The 15,872-nt window shown below is 36.0% G+C and overlaps 1 protein-coding gene across 8 annotated transcripts in view; it reads left to right on the top strand.

Annotated features, from left to right (window-relative positions):
- The first annotated feature begins 6,290 nt into the window (after positions 1–6,290).
- The window catches only part of LOC105035969 (delta(14)-sterol reductase), a 97,872-nt gene continuing 88,290 nt past the window's right edge, over positions 6,291–15,872 (top strand). For 5 of the 8 annotated variants that reach the window (XM_073250501.1, XM_073250497.1, XM_073250494.1 and 2 more), the window contains exons 1-2: positions 6,291–6,413; positions 6,553–6,670. In XM_073250501.1, coding sequence (XP_073106602.1) covers positions 6,366–6,413; positions 6,553–6,670 — 166 coding nt within the window. In that variant the 5' untranslated portion in view covers positions 6,291–6,365. Of the gene's footprint in view, positions 6,414–6,552; positions 6,671–13,347; positions 14,484–15,872 lie in introns of those variants that run through there. The other 3 variants (XM_073250498.1, XM_073250499.1, XM_073250496.1) reach the window with 3 other exon arrangements.

Raw genomic sequence — 15,872 nt, 5'->3', positions numbered from 1 at the left:
AAATATTTTTACCAGTATCAAAAAAGAGTTAACTTTTTATGGGCTTATGTAGGGTAACTATATATTTTTTCATATAAAAATTAAAAAAAAAAAGAGAAATTTTTTTTTTTCAAGTACTTCATGCTAAGTAACCGGATCTCTTTACCTAAGCAAGCATTGAGTTTCTTGTCAAAAGGTATGAAAGATAAAGAAACTTTATTGTAAAGCTAGTTTTAACTCGTACCTGTTTGATTCGAGCAAGTAGGTCCGAGGGGTATTCTATACCTAGTACCCTAAAGCCGTCTGGTTTGGGAGTCATTAGCTGAAAACTTGCTACATGGGTCAAACAGAAAGGGGTTAAGACATTCAATAACAGTATAACATTAAAAAAAAAGAGAGAGAAAAAAAAAGGGTTCAATAAATGAAAAATGAAAGTAACAATATACTTGTCCATATGAAGGTAAATGATTGGGAGATAAAGGTAGGAATAATTTGAAAAAGTTCAAAAAAAATTTAGTATTCTTAGTTTAACTTTCACATTGATTAGTATTAATACTCCAATGACATACCTTACTCACGCTCTACTGAATATCAATGGTCTTTTGAAACTTGTTTGGTGAAATTTGAAACTTTAAATGAAACGGTACTTAATTCTAAATTTTTTCTTTACTCGAGGACGAACAAAGTTCAAGTTGGGAGGTGTGATAAGTGACATATTTTTATATTTATTGTAGGTATTTTTGATAATTTATGGTACTAACATCTTCTTAAAAACCTAATTTCATTAATAAATTAGATTTTTTTGTAAAAATAAATAATTTTTAAAAAATATAAAATTAGAGTATATTTATGCAAAATAGATATTAATTTAATTAAGCAATTTAAACATCAAAATGATGAAAATTTTTTGAAGAATTTAATGCATATTTTTTTTTATTTTTCAGACAAAAAATCAGAGCAATAATCGAGCCAAAATACCCTAAAAAATAAAAAATATTACCTCCGATGTATGGTGGACCGGTCGGTTGGTCCACAGAGCCAGGGTGTGGTCTATAAGAAACTTCACGCAGTCCACAAACGTGGCTCACAGTGAGAGAAAGATTCTAGACGCAATCCAATGGCTGAAATTCATCCCGACCCAGATCCGATGGTCAGCATCCATTGTCGGTTTATAAGAGAGATTTTTGCATGATCCGACGGTCCAGAATCAATCCAAACCTAGATCGGATGGCTGTGGTTTGATCTGACTTTGATTTGGATTAAAACTATAGATTTTGATCAGATCTGGATGGTTCAAGCTCCATCCGACGGCCAGGAATATTCCTAAAGGGATTATTATGATTTCTAAGGATTTTAGGACTCTTTTTCCTATCAAAAAATTATGAAAAAATCATCTATAAATAGGAGGTCTGAGAATAAGTTTTGAGAGTAGAAAAAATCAATAGAAAATAAGAAAAAAATAGAAAAAAATAAAATAACTTTACAGATCCAAAAAAAAGAAGGAGAGAAGCTAGTTCGCTCTACGGAGTACGACGGAAGATGGAGAAGTCATCAACCATCTTTTCGATAAGACTGGACTGATCAACTTCAGATCCTTATTATAGTTTTATTTTTATTTTATTTTATTATTTTTTTTAAATTTTTTGAACTTGAATTACAATTTCAATTAATGTAAAATTTATTTTCTTGCACTTTAAATTTCTGTCTTTTATTTTTCGCAAGTAGATGCTAAGATCTAGTTAGTAGATCTTAGTATCCGATTTATTTTATATTTTTTAAATTCTTATTATTTATTTTTATTGCAAGTAGATGCTAGGATCTAGTCAGTAGATCTTAGTATCCGATTTATTTTTCACACTTTTAATTTTTATTTTTCAACTTAAATTATTTTCTCTAAAATTTTATTTTTTTGCAAAATCAAAGATTTCAAATCAAAATCTTATCTTCTCTGTGGATTCGACCCGACTCACTATTTCTACATATTTTAAATTTTTATTGAAGTTGAAATTTAATTGATAATCACGGTGTCCTAACGACAACATCACGATCGTATCATGTACAATCTGCACCTATATCCACTCTCCAAGCTTTCTTTGAAAATTCCATTATAATCTTTTTGATTACAGTGCATTTATTTTTTTCGAACTCACAAATAAATTCAGTTAATTTTTCAGGATCACCAACCATAACTTCGCACTAATAGTTTTTTAAGCTCACTATTAATCCAGTTGGTTTTTCAGGCTCACCAACCAAAACCTACAATGTTTAATTTTGAGCTTAGACGGATCTAATCTCTAAATTTTTTTCTTCAAAAAAACTTATAAAGAAAAAAAATATAATGTATGAATTTTAGAACAAATAAAAATAAAAAAATAAATTTTTGAAAGCTCGAAATAAGTTGATGATGAGTTGCTCTTTTGATACTTCAACTTCCCTTCTTGATGCTTGAGAGGAAGTAACTAATGGTGATGAACATTTCTCATTGAAGGCTCTCAATTTTGTGTACTTAATCCATCTCTTTTTCCTTTTCTCAAGGATATTCAATATTTCTTCTAAGAAACAATGATTTGTCTTTCAAATTCTCTTGGCTACCTTTCCAGTTGATTCTTTAGCTCTTAATATACTTGGAGTTAGCTAGAGAATGAGTTTTGGTTGTTGGAAGAATTGAACTAACCATTAGAGACAAAAATTAATCATTAGAAATTAAATCTGAATTTTTACAGAACTAATCGTTGGGATTTGAGTCGACTCAGATAAGATTCGAGACGACTTGAGCTATCTGCAACTCCGTTCGAGCCTTTTTTCTAAAAATGCAGCTTTCTATCTTTTTTTGTAACTTCAACTTGAGTAATTCGAGTCGACTCAAGTTGCTGCTCGATTTGTTGAATTTTCTGTTCTAAAAATTACTTTTCTACCATTTTAAATTTGAGTCGACTCGAATAATCTTTGAGTTGACTCGAAGGCATGCTAACTGAAATTTCTGTGTGTCAAAACTATTTTTCTTCAATATTTCAGCTTGAGTTGACTTGGATAAAATTTGAGTCAACTCGGATGACAGCCTACTGAAAATTTATGTATATTTTTTTGCATAAGTGACTTTTTGACTTCAACTTTTGAGAGCTTCTTCTATCTTGATTTTCATAGTCTTTCATAGCATTTAGGCTTCCAAAAACTTTTTGTTTGAGTCTCATTTGATCATTAATCATCATTTTTTTGAAATGATTTTTTTCATAAAATAATTTTTTTATTTTATGCACTAGAAAATTCTACATTCACTCATGAACATATGATTAATACCATAATTGCTTGATATTTTATAATCATTAAAATCAATCATAGGATCAACAGTTATGGACATGGAATCATGTCAAGTCCAATATCTATCCATATGTATCTCGATCTGATGATGATGACTCAGTTGATGAATCATTAGAAACTCTTTTCAATATCCATCCTGCTCTAGCTAGAGACTTTTTGAGTCATCATCATATAAGACCATATAGGATATTCTCTCTTCTTATAAAGAGTGATTGATTCTTTGTTGATTATTCACAATCTCCATGCATACTTTACCATACCCAGAGCATCCCACATATGTCTCAAAGAGTCATGCTAAGATATGAACCAAAGTATAAATTCATATGTACAAGGTACCATGGTGATCTCAAATCTAAAGATTACTTGCACTACTTCTATTGGAGATCCATCTTTGACATGCTAGTATGACTCCATAAGATGTTCTCCTTGTAGATCAGTTTCATGAACTCATTTTCTAATGAACATCTACATCTTTATATTAGTGTCTCCATACAAGTAATTATGAGATCAATCACTCTCTCCATTAAGCATATATTTTCAGTCTTATCAATATCATCGATCTCCGACTCAATGATCTTATGACTGAGAATATTTAAGATTGGAGCTATCAAGATTTTAGATTTTATTGGTGTGATCTCATCGTGGCCTTAAAATCATTATCCTGATCTATGAAGTTTATCATAATCTTAATTAAGTCACAGATGATATAAAAAATACAGCATATGATGAAATATAATGCCTCATATTATTAATATTTAATTTATATATATATAAGTATGAAGATATTATGAAAAAATTCCACTACATCATCCATGTGATTGACTTATAGGATACTATTTTTTTACATCTTATATGTGGCTTTATGCTCCTCAGTAGCATCTTCTCTGATCAGAATATGAGCAGGAGTATCCAGAATAAAGAAAACTTTCTTTTGTGTGAAAATAATTCTTCAATTAGTCCATATAATTAGATCCAATCAACTTATTAGTATCAAAAATACCATGCAGTGAAAGTAAGGATGCCATTATGCAGTTTAATCTATAAATACAAGAATAAAATATAAGCAGACTACTCATGTAAAAGAGGAAGAAAAATAGGATGCGAGTCCTCTGCTCTTGTGAAAAAAAAGAAAAAAAATAAAAAAAAGAGAGAATTTCTCTCTCTTCTCTTTCTCCCTACTCTGAATTTGAATTCCATCTTTCTCTCTCTAGAAGTTTTACTTCTCTCTCTAAAATTATTTCTTTTTATGGAGTTTTTTTCTCTTGATAGATTTTTCTCTCTAGAAGTCATCTCTTTAAGATTAGCTAGTGAAATGATTTCTTTTAATAATTCTAATTCGATTCTAATAAAACGAGTCTTGATCCATAGTCATCGGATAGTGTGCTAATATCCATCTTGATTAGATCAAATACCTCTAGATTGGATCATCGATCTATAATTTTTATTAGACTATCTATATACTAATATGACTTAATTAAATCATCTTGATTAGATCGATCGGATTGTCGAACAGTATCGCCTGATTAGTCCTATTTTATCTTATCAATTCTCTCTCCTTTGATATTCTCTCTTTATATAATTTATGAACCCGATCTGTTTCTTTGAGTCCGAGTTAATTCCGATGGGGGCCTTTGATTTAAAATTTTATTTTGATAAATTAGAATTAATATAAGAATTAATTTTAAATAATAGGTTCTGAAGGATACTTTCAGGATTGATTGAATATATCTGTTTAGTATTCTGTAGAGGTAAGTAATGAACTATCTTTTTGAGATATTTCATAATTTATTTTGAAAGTAAATAATTAATCTTTGAATTATGCATGATTTATAAAATTATATTTTGAGTGGCAAATGATTTGAAAAATTAAGATTTTTGAAATACTATGATTTATTGATTATGCATATATTCAGTAAAAATTATGATATCTATATATTATGTTACGAAAGTATTTTGATACGGATCGAATTTATTCTCTTAGCCTAATTATATTTCAATGGGCTCCACCAATGAAGATTATACGTTGGTACTTAAGTGGGCTCCGTCAATGGGAATTATATGTTGAAATTCAGTGGATCTTGTCAGTGGGGGATACATGCTAGTATTCAGTGGATCCTACCAGTAGAGATTGTGTGCTAGTATTTAGTGGACCCTATCAATGAAGATTATATGCTATTTTTAATGGATCCTGTCAATGGGGGTTATACGTTAGTATTCAGTGAACTCCGCTAATGGGGTTAAACGTTGGTCATAGTCAAAAATTGTTGAGTTATATGTATTTTTGATTCGAATCAGATTTATAATTACACATACATATGAGTATTGAAATTATTTGACTTATTTAAGTAAGCATAAAATATATTTTTATATTTATTCATGATATTATTTTTTTAACATCATATTTTATGTTAATATCTGAAATGTCTAGTTGAGATATTCATTACTTACTGAGCTGTCAAACTCATTGTCTCTCTCTTTTATTTTTTATATTCAAATTCTTAATTATAGATATGGGTATTATTTTCGAAGTGAGGTAGAAGCGAGAGTCGACAATGTAGATTTATCATTCTATTTTATAAATTATTATGTGAGGTGTAATTGATGTAAGATTTTTGAATATTATTAAAATTTATAAAAGATTAAAGTTGAATTTAATTGATTAAAAATTAAATTAAATTTATTATGAATTCTATTGTGATGCATTGATATTATTTTTGAATATTTTGCATGCTTATGGAGAAAATTTTTCATAAGTATATAGTAGTTGTTGTGATTTTAGATTCATGATCTTAGATTAAGGATATGATAATAACTAAGAGGATAGATGGAGAGATTTGGTAAAGAAGAAAAGGGTCATGGATGATTTTTTTCTGTGTAGGGTCTCTTGGGCACGTAATTTTTTTAAATTTTTTAGTTATACTCTGTTAGCAGGAAAAGTGCGATTTTTATTTAACTTCTGATTCTTTTTAAAATATAAAAAAATGATATGATTATAGACCTTGTCCCATGTGATCGTCTATACGGTACACCCGGAACCATAGAATAGTGAGAGAGGGCAAGGGGAGACCATGGAAGCAGAGGCCATACTCGCTGCACTGATCCCTTCTTGGAGCTCCGTGAGTGCAAAAAGAAAATGAGGCTGGAAACCTCTTCCTTGCTTCATCTTCTTCACTGAGACCTCTCGTTGTTTGTGCTTTTTTTTTTTTTTTTGTTGCTCTCAATGATTTGGTTCCCAACTAATGGAAATACTCGTAGGTCATTCTGCTGACCTTCTACTTGGGCTACCTGGCAGTAGCTGGATTTATTCTTCCCGGCAGGGTTGTGCCCGGAGCCATTCTGCCAGACGGCACAAGACTCCACTACCGATGCAATGGTCTGCCATCTCTTTCCATCAGTTCTTTGCTGATCTCTTCCTAATGTGCTCTACGCCTTTCCAATCGTTCTTCTACTTCTCTGGATGTACTTTTATCTGTTTGTTATTTGATGTCATCTGAACCGGAGCAAGTCTTTAGGTTATTCTTGATATTCAAATTTTTACTATTAGGGCTACTTATTTGAAGATTTAAAGATGTTATGATGGGATCTGTATACTGGAACCTAATGGTCAGCCTGAATGGAAACCATGGTCTTGTTGTCACTTGTCTTACAGATGCTTATGAAATTGTCCAAGAGGGTGGATGTGAGCAAGGAAGGCGGAATCGGAATTGGGATCTATGCTTGCCGGCCAGTGGTACGAGTCGGTATGGATCCATACCGGACCAGACCGGCGTGAACTGACATAGAGGAGAAGAAGAGAACTAGGGAGGAGGAAAAGAGAGAAGAAAGAGAAGGGGGGAGAAAGAAAAGGAGGGAAGGGAAGCTGCCAGACAAGCCGCCAGAGGGCCTTTGGCTGGCCATCATGGCCGCCGGATGGTGCAATCAAGGCCTGCGGTGCCCCGGGCGTCAAACAGGGGTGATCGCCCCTATTTCATGGATTGTTTTTAAGCTTTTTTTCTTTTAAAATTCTCTAACAGTGAAACTGGCAATGGATTTGCCGGCTTTACTATTCATCATTGTTTAAAAAAAAAATGAGATGAGTGAATAGAGGCGGTCGCCTCTGTTCCATGGTTGCGATTCTGTCCACATGTTTTCTGCCGTCTAATGGCCACGATGGTTATCTAGCACTCTTTGGCAGCCTCTTCACTGACTGCGCCTCCCTCTAGTACCGTCGCTTCTCCCTCTCTCTTTTTCTCTTTCTTTTTCGATTAAACACCCTATCGGGTGACATCAAGCCGCGGAGGTTTCTACGGCCCTCCAACGGCCTCAGCGAGCCATAGCTGGCCTCTGGCGGCATCGTCCCCATTTTCCTTCTCCTCCTCTCTCTCTTCCTCTCTTTCCCTTTTCCTCCTCTAGTGTTCCGATTTGCTTGACCGAACTGTCCTGATTTGCCGTCGGTACGGCTTGGAACGTCTTAAATCATTCGGTTCGGGATGGTTCGGCGAACTCTGGATGTGAGGATTGTGGATGGGAACAATGTAAATGCCAGGGCAAGAGAGGTAAGAGCTTGGAGAAAAAGGTAAAGACAATTAGTGGTAGCACTTCTAGTTTGGAATGGTATGGCATCACAAGAAGCACTGGGACATATCTGAAAGCATTTGTTAGAATGCATTAGTAGTAGGGACTTTAGAAATCTAAGTTCAATGGCTAATGCCTTTTTATTTATGCAGTCGGTTAAATATTGGTTTATCTATGTACAACATCTTTTGGTGGAATGTCGTAAGGAATGATGTGCTTGATTAAGATGTGGATGCCTTTTTTCAAGCCAGACAAGCAACATCCAAGGGGGAAGACTTGCGTAGGGGAGTGGAAAGCATTTGGATAGAGTTGAGAGGCAAGTAGGGTGGGGGATGGCAAAGAGAAATGAAATGTTTGGTTTATTGGAAACTAAGGGTTGATTGATATGCGTAGCGGAAGGATAAAATAAAATTTCAATTAATCATGCAGTAAAAAAATAAGATTAATTTTAGATGAATTATGATGCGAGATCTCATCTCGAATTAATTTGGATCTCTCATAGTTGTTAAGATTAAGATTATCAGAAGGAAGATTAGATTTTTATCTTTGTACGGATAGTTCTTCACGCAATCTGATTATCGTGGATATCTTTATGGTTTCTTTTGAAGCCGCACGTGTGTTCGACCTCTACAGATATCCACATTAAGTCGTCATCTGATCAGAGTACCTAATCGCATCGGAGTACTAGCTTCCTTGCAGAGATCCTATTTGATGATGGATTTATTTTTCTCTTTGCTGAAAATCTTTCTTAAGGATTTCAGCCTTTCCTCTTTGCAGATCGTGCTTCACATACGAATGGATTAGGAATCTTTCCTGATCCTTTCTTGATTTCCTTCTCAAGGAAATTCAGCACCTCAGCCTTCTAAATTTTCTTCTGAAGAAAATCTAGTCTTTTTCTTGATTTCTTTCTCAAAGAAATCAATATGCCTTTTTTGATTTTCTTCTTAAGAAAGTCCGCACGCATCCTTTCTTGATTTTCTTCTCAAGAAAAATCAGATTCTTTTCTTTTCTTTTCCTTTTGGCATGCGCCCAACTCTTGGGCATATCCTAATTGTGATGTCCAACTCTTAGACATCTATAAGAGAGAGAAAGAGAGATGGGCTGTGAGATAAAGATGGGACGTCCCACCTCTTGTTACCCAAAAAAAAGGAGGGCATCATGTCTTCTTAAGGGTGTGGGATATTTACTTTAAAGAGAGAGGCATGAGAGTTTTAAAGCAGGACTCTTGGGGTGCTCAATCTCTTGCATCAAAACCCTTTCCACGTTTTAGAGATTACTAGGCGTAAAAACTAGAGTCCTTATCCCTTTCGGTGTGTGTTATCTTTCCTTTTAAAGAGAGAGCCTTGAGGGAGGACTCCTTGCACGTCGCTTCTTGCCCTTTTTGCATGTGGAGTCCATGGGCGTGAAAAATCTTTTGTGGTGCTAATCCTCCTTGGGGCATTCTAACTCTTGGACGCCTCATGTAACATGGAGAAAAAATGCGTGAAGAATATGGGGCGTCATCATCTCATGGGAAGAGTCTTTCTACATATTAATCATCTTTTAATGGATAGAGTCTTAAGTTGTCGGAACTTTGACCAAATCAAAATCCCTATCTCATAAGGAATGTGCTTGGACCAAATCAAAATCCTTATCTTATAAGGAGTCCAATTACATTTGGATTTGATCACATCAACTCTTTGACATGTCAAATTAAATCTAACCATCTGATTAGGCACAACCTCTTTGTGTGTGATTCCATAGGTTTTATTCTATTTGGTAGTAAAAAATATTGTGATCTCCATCAACAATATCATTAAAATTTTTTTCAATGGATTGGAACAATTCTAACTCACTCAATGAGAATTATTGACTATCAAAATAATTCTCAGAGTTTCACAATCCATCAATGACGCCTAGTAGTATGTAGTGGTATTCCAGTAGAACGGAATAGATGAACCTTTAGGTACAGTTATCATATGATTCAGTCCTTCTATCGCGAGTCCCGATAAAATGGAGGTTATGGAATTTCTCGTCAAATCCCATCATTTGTCATATGTCAAATTTATTCGTTTTGAATTCCTAATGTGAAAATTATGAAAATTTTTTTCCACTATTTACGCTGTCCTAGCCAGGGTCTTCTGAATTCGATCTCATAAATCACATAGGGCTAACTCTTTTATCTATCAAGGATGATAGATTTCATATAGATGCACATCTTATTTATACAATGAATCTACTGCAGTCAACATGCACTGCAAGGACCAATACGGCTAGTAGACCAAGTGTATGTGCAGTCAAGTTACAATAACTTCATTGTGAATAGCTGAGGCACCACAGATCAAAGGACTAGTCACACTACTACAGCATTGAGCAAGTCACTAACGAGTGAGTAGACATTCAAGTGACTTCTTGTATTGATCATGCTCGATATCCTTATTTTCTAACAATCACTACGTTCTCGCTCTAGTGTCCCTACACCGTAGACTCGGGACTCATCTATCCTAAAAAGAAAGCGATCCGTGCACCAATTTATTCGGATTAATCACCATCTTCGTGATGATCTATTGATCAAGAACATTTAGGAATTAATCACCAATGACACGTGCGTCAAATTCTCAATTCTTGAGAATATGTGTCATCATCTTATTAATTCCTTGGACGATTCATGGACACATAAACAATATTAATTGGATAAACAAACCCAATTTCATAGATAATGAAAATATTAATACAAAATTATATCCTAGAATAAATATATGTGTCAGCTTGATTAACTTTTAGGGCATACATCTAACAAGATTTATGGGAAACAAAGACTACTTGAATCCTTGGCGGCTTAAAGATTCATGGAGTTCAGCTTTAATTAAAAATCTATATGAGCAACAACTTCTAAAATTGGGCATTTCAGCTGTTTATTTCATATTGTTCATTAGAAACTGATGGGCATTATTAGTTAGCTAGAAGGCTAAATTTGTAGGATTCCTTTTGGGTGGTGTAGATAGTGGAAATACTTTTTCATTCAAGTGCCATTGTCGAGGAAAAGAAAAAGAACTCTAAGGTTTAAGATTGTTCTTTGTACATTATACAGTAACAATTTGCAAGTTCTTCCGGTGCATGAATTTAACATGAATTCTCTATGTTTGAGTATTTTCCTCGTATTGTTATAGTCATTTTTTGAAAATCATGAGATTTTTATGCATTTAAAATGTAATGTCATCTTTCACACAACCTTAATCAACTAAAAATGAGTGTGTATGCATGGTAATGTATGTATAAGATAAATCTTGATAAAACATACTCACCAAGAAATCTTATTGAAATTTCAAAGTGATCTCTAATAAAATTTGTAGTAATGGAACTCTGTAAATTATGGTACCGTATACGAATGACACATTTTCATTAAGTCCTTGCTCTATTGAGTATCTGGAGGGCTTGTAGGCATCCTTGTTAGGTATCAATTCCATGTTGTGGTTTTTGTAGAGATAGTAATATATAGTTTTGGAGTGACATGTTATGGTGGTAAAAATTATCATATGGCCTCATGCACTTGATACACCTTGTTGGCTGATGAATGTATACATCTTCAGCGATCTACAGGGAAGCTGTCACTAGAACACCGACCATGGCAAGCTAGTATGGAGCTAGGCAATTTTATGGTGGTAGTTATGTGTATTACTATATGTCCAAAATATTTGAGCAAGCTGCATTGGTTGACAATATCCATATAGGTAGTATATGTATGTGGGGTCTTTTATGTAAGTTTGATCATTTGAGACAATGGAAGGCCACCCTACACTGACAATGAGGTGTAGTGGAATCTATGCTAGTGTTCATTGTACCACTTTGTTGACCTAACTCTCTTCACAATTTCAAATGCCCCTATTTAGAACTATGGTGTTGCTTATGATTATTTGTAGCCTTCCCCTTCCCTTTGTCTTTGCCCTTTTGATATTCGCTTATGGAGTAAGACTACCTCTAGCATTGTGATCATGACTTTAGATGCAATGATTAAAGTTGACCTCATAACTAAATGGGCTTAGTCAAGAAAGTAACATCTTGTGAGACACGCATTTCCTTCATAGCTGGATAACTGCAGTTGTATCCCTATAGTGTGCCAGAATAACCAAGAAAGATGGCTAACAGCATAAGGCTCTGGTTTATCATGAGTTGGGTCTAAATTATGTAAGAAGGGCAACGCATCCTAAAATTTTTGGAGGCAAAGATAACAATATAGCAGTTGGAAGGAGTTGCAAAGGATATCTCTTTCCAAGGATTGTGGTAGGCATATGATTTTCATATATGCTGCAGTGGGACTAGCTTCCCCCCGATAAAGTTTAGGAACACTCATTCCAAGAAGAAGGGCCCTAGGAACACTCATTCTAGTTAGCATTATAAGAAAATTGTACTTTGACCCCTTCATAGCTAATGAAATCAATGCTCCTTTTGATATTCCCTAGCTTGATCAACATCAAAAATCTTGATTTTAACTTCAAACTAGGTTTCCACCATTTTATAGAAACTATAAATAATGTTGGGAACTTCATTTTTATTTTCTGTCAAATATACCGAAGAAGTTGAGGAAAATCATCGACCAATAAAATAGAATAACGGTAACCAAAACAAGAGACAATAAGGACATGCCTTTTAATGTCAGAATGAATAAGTTGACAAGTAGCAGAGCTTTTGTTATTACATGGAGTATACATTGTCCTAAAATGTTTAGAGTATGGTTTGCTGAATCGACCCGAGTGGGGTAGCTCATGCCTTACTAAATAGAACTAGTTAGAAGTATCAGAATGGTTCAGCTAGTCCGATCAGTTTGGCATGTTTAAATCTAGGAGCATTGGTACTACATGCTTAAAGACTCCTGATTCCCTGTTTCAAAAAAAAAAAAGACTCCAAAGCAAGGTTCACTATGCCGGTATTGGAGTCTGAACTAGTTGGCCACCGGTATGGTTCGGTACACCTTCATATCGTTCCATATCGGGCTTGAATTGACATAACAGGACAGAGGAAGAAGGAAAGAGAGGAAAAGAGATAAAGGATGGAGGGAAGGAGAGGGCGAGGGAGAGGGAGAGAGTCTTTGGAGGCCCATCGAGGCTGTTGGAGGACCAGAGGTGTCCGATTGAAATAGGGGCTTCCACCCTTGTTTCGTCTTCTCTCTCTCTCTCTCTCTCTCTCTCTTTTGTTTTGGGAAGCTGACTTCACTCGATATGCCTTCCAAGAAGAAGAAGATGAAACAGGGGCAGAAGCCCTTATTTCGATCGAACGCCACTGGCCCTCCAATGGCCTCGACGGCCTCTGGAGGCTCTCTCTCCCCTCTCCTTCTCTCCCTCCCTCCCTCTCTCTTATTTCCTCTCTTTTCTTCTCCCTTCTTTGTCTGGCCCTTCAACGGGTGCAGCAGCCCTCCAGCAGCCTCGATAGGCCTTTAGCAACCTCTAGAGGCTCTCTTTCCCTCTCCTCCTTTTCTTCCCCCTCTCTCTCTTCTCCTCTCTTTCCTTCTCCCTCCCCTCCTAGCCGGTTTCTCATTTTGAATGCTGGAACCATCTCGGTCCACCGCTAGTACGGTTGCCTTCAAGGACCTCTCTCTTGCATTGAAGCTCCAAAGCTCTATCCTACTCATTGGATCTTCCTCTCGCTTGTCGGATCTTCCTTTCGCTCGATTGGTTGTCCCCCTTGTTCGAAACCTTAATCCTCTCTATCAAAACCCTCATTTCTTGTGGTTAGGTTAGTCTCCGGTCTCCCTCCCCCTCTCTTCCCGCACCGCCGCACCACGATGAGGGCTATTCGAGCCCTCTCTCTCTCATCCTCTCTCTTTCCTTTCTTCTGCATCTCCCTATTTCCCTTCCTCTCCCCCTCTCTCTCTATCTCTCTTTTCCTCTCTCCCCTCCCTTTCCCCTTCCCTCTCTAACTCTTCTGTGTTGGTATGGATTGGAACACCATGGTACAGGCCTGTACCATGCTGAACCAGATGTTGGTTGGCACCCCCTTGATACCTGTTCGGTGAACCCTACTTTATATAACTGAACTCCTTTACTAACTCAAATTGAATAGGAAAAAGTAAGCAAAAAAACTGAAAGGACGTGTCCAAGCCTATGATGCTAGAGATGAACCTGACTTGACATTATTGACGTCACCCAGATATGCTGTAGGAGTCCCATTAGTATCAACAAAGTTAGGACTGTTAGCTCATGACCATGACAAATCATCTTCTTTGTTACAATTCAGCCGCTTGGTATGTTGACTTACTGATAACAGGTCTGGAAGAAAATGAGGGAACATGAATTGCAGATGGAAGAGACATCCAGGATGACAACTGATAGCTATCCTTTCCTAATGCATTAGATAATGATCCATTAGCTTTACCCCACCAGAAAAGGAATAAGCGAAGAGAAACCCTCTTGCTTGCTAGTCATATGTTTAGAAGCTCTTAAATCTATGATCCGAGAATTTTGGTGAAGAGATCAACAACGATTCCCTGATGCACGAGCATAGACACTTGTTGCTTTCCTCCAATCCGATGCAACACAGGGTGAAGCCAATAGGTACTATGACTAACTAAACTATGCCAATTATTGAAGGAGTTGCGGAGACTGCTGCAAGCAAATATTTGATCCATGAGCAAGCATGCGGATGAATGGGATTCAAAGGTTTCCAACAAATTTTCTAATAAATTTTCAATTATTTATTGTATAAAATTTTAGCCAAGTTGCTATATTTGTACTAGAATAATTCCAGTATGTTTTCTTATTGTTAAGTCCAATTTCAAGTATGATTCTGTATTTTGGATTTAATACCCAAATTAGGGTCTTTGAGATATTAATAAAATTCTTTCCAAGAGAATTTCTTTTGTCAAGTGAAGGATTCTTTAGTCTGGTTTTCTTCAATTTTTGTGTTGATCTTCGAAGCATAACCTCATTGATCAAATTGCTTCTTTTTTCTATTTTTACTGCATTGTTTGGTATCAGAGCCCAAGTTTCTGATCTGATTTGGATGGCTCCAATGAAGAGGTAGACAATGTAGATGGCTGCAACGAGAGGAGCACAAGGAAGCGGATTGGTGTTGGATGTTGCAGAGAGTTGATACCAAATCGAAGCGCTTATTTGATAGCTTCATGTAGTGTAACTCCCCTCACATGTGGAAGAGATCAAGGAGGATGAGGGTATGCTCCACCTTTCCATGAGATCGCATCAAGGCAATGGGAGCAGGGCCTCAAAATTGACTTGCCCGAGTTCTTAGAGCGCTTGACCATGGAGGAGTTCCTAAATTGGCTTTGTATGGTCAAGGAGATCCTTGAGTTTAAGGAGATTTTAATGACAAGAAGGTGCCACGAGTGGCAACATGATTGTGAAGGAGGCGATTGCAGCTGGTGCCCATCGAAAATCATGCAGGAGTGTAGTGGCAAGCCAAAAATCACTGATTGGGAAAAGATGAAGGTGCACAGTGAGTTTCTTTATGACTATGTCATACTCTATAGCGTAGATTACAAAATTGAAGGCAAGGAAATGACTCAGTTGATAATTATTCTGAAAAATTCTCTGAGTTGATCGCTCCAAATGATTTGGTCGAATCCCAAAAATAATTGGTTTTCAGATATATTAGGGGTCTGTGCCAAAGTATTACAGATGAACTGTTACTGGGATTGTTGGTTAGTATGAGAGGTGCATTGATGTGCTCTAGTGATAGAAAGAAGTTGGAAAGAAACTGATAAGTATTGTTGCTGCAAGGTGCTAAAGCAACAGGCTGAGTTTCTACAGGAGGTAATTCTGCTATTCCTAAGGGTACCGTAGTATCAAATACGACTTAGAATCAAATTCTGCAGCTAATTCAAAATGCAGAAGGTTGGACATGATGCTTCTAGTGCGGAGAACTAGGCTACAAAGTTGTAGATTGCAAGAAGCCAAAGGGGCATGAAGGGAAGCAATTACTGATTGTTGAAGATGAGAAAGAGAAACCTGCAAGTCACAAAGCCTTGCCTGTTTTTGACGACTATCAGGATGAACTAGAGGAGGAGATTGTGGATGGAGATGTTGAGGAAT

This window comes from Elaeis guineensis, unplaced genomic scaffold (assembly GCF_000442705.2).
Source record: "Elaeis guineensis isolate ETL-2024a unplaced genomic scaffold, EG11 Super_Scaffold_1000045, whole genome shotgun sequence".
Classification (NCBI taxonomy): Eukaryota; Viridiplantae; Streptophyta; class Magnoliopsida; order Arecales; family Arecaceae; genus Elaeis; species Elaeis guineensis.
This window is presented reverse-complemented; position numbering and strand designations above follow the sequence as displayed.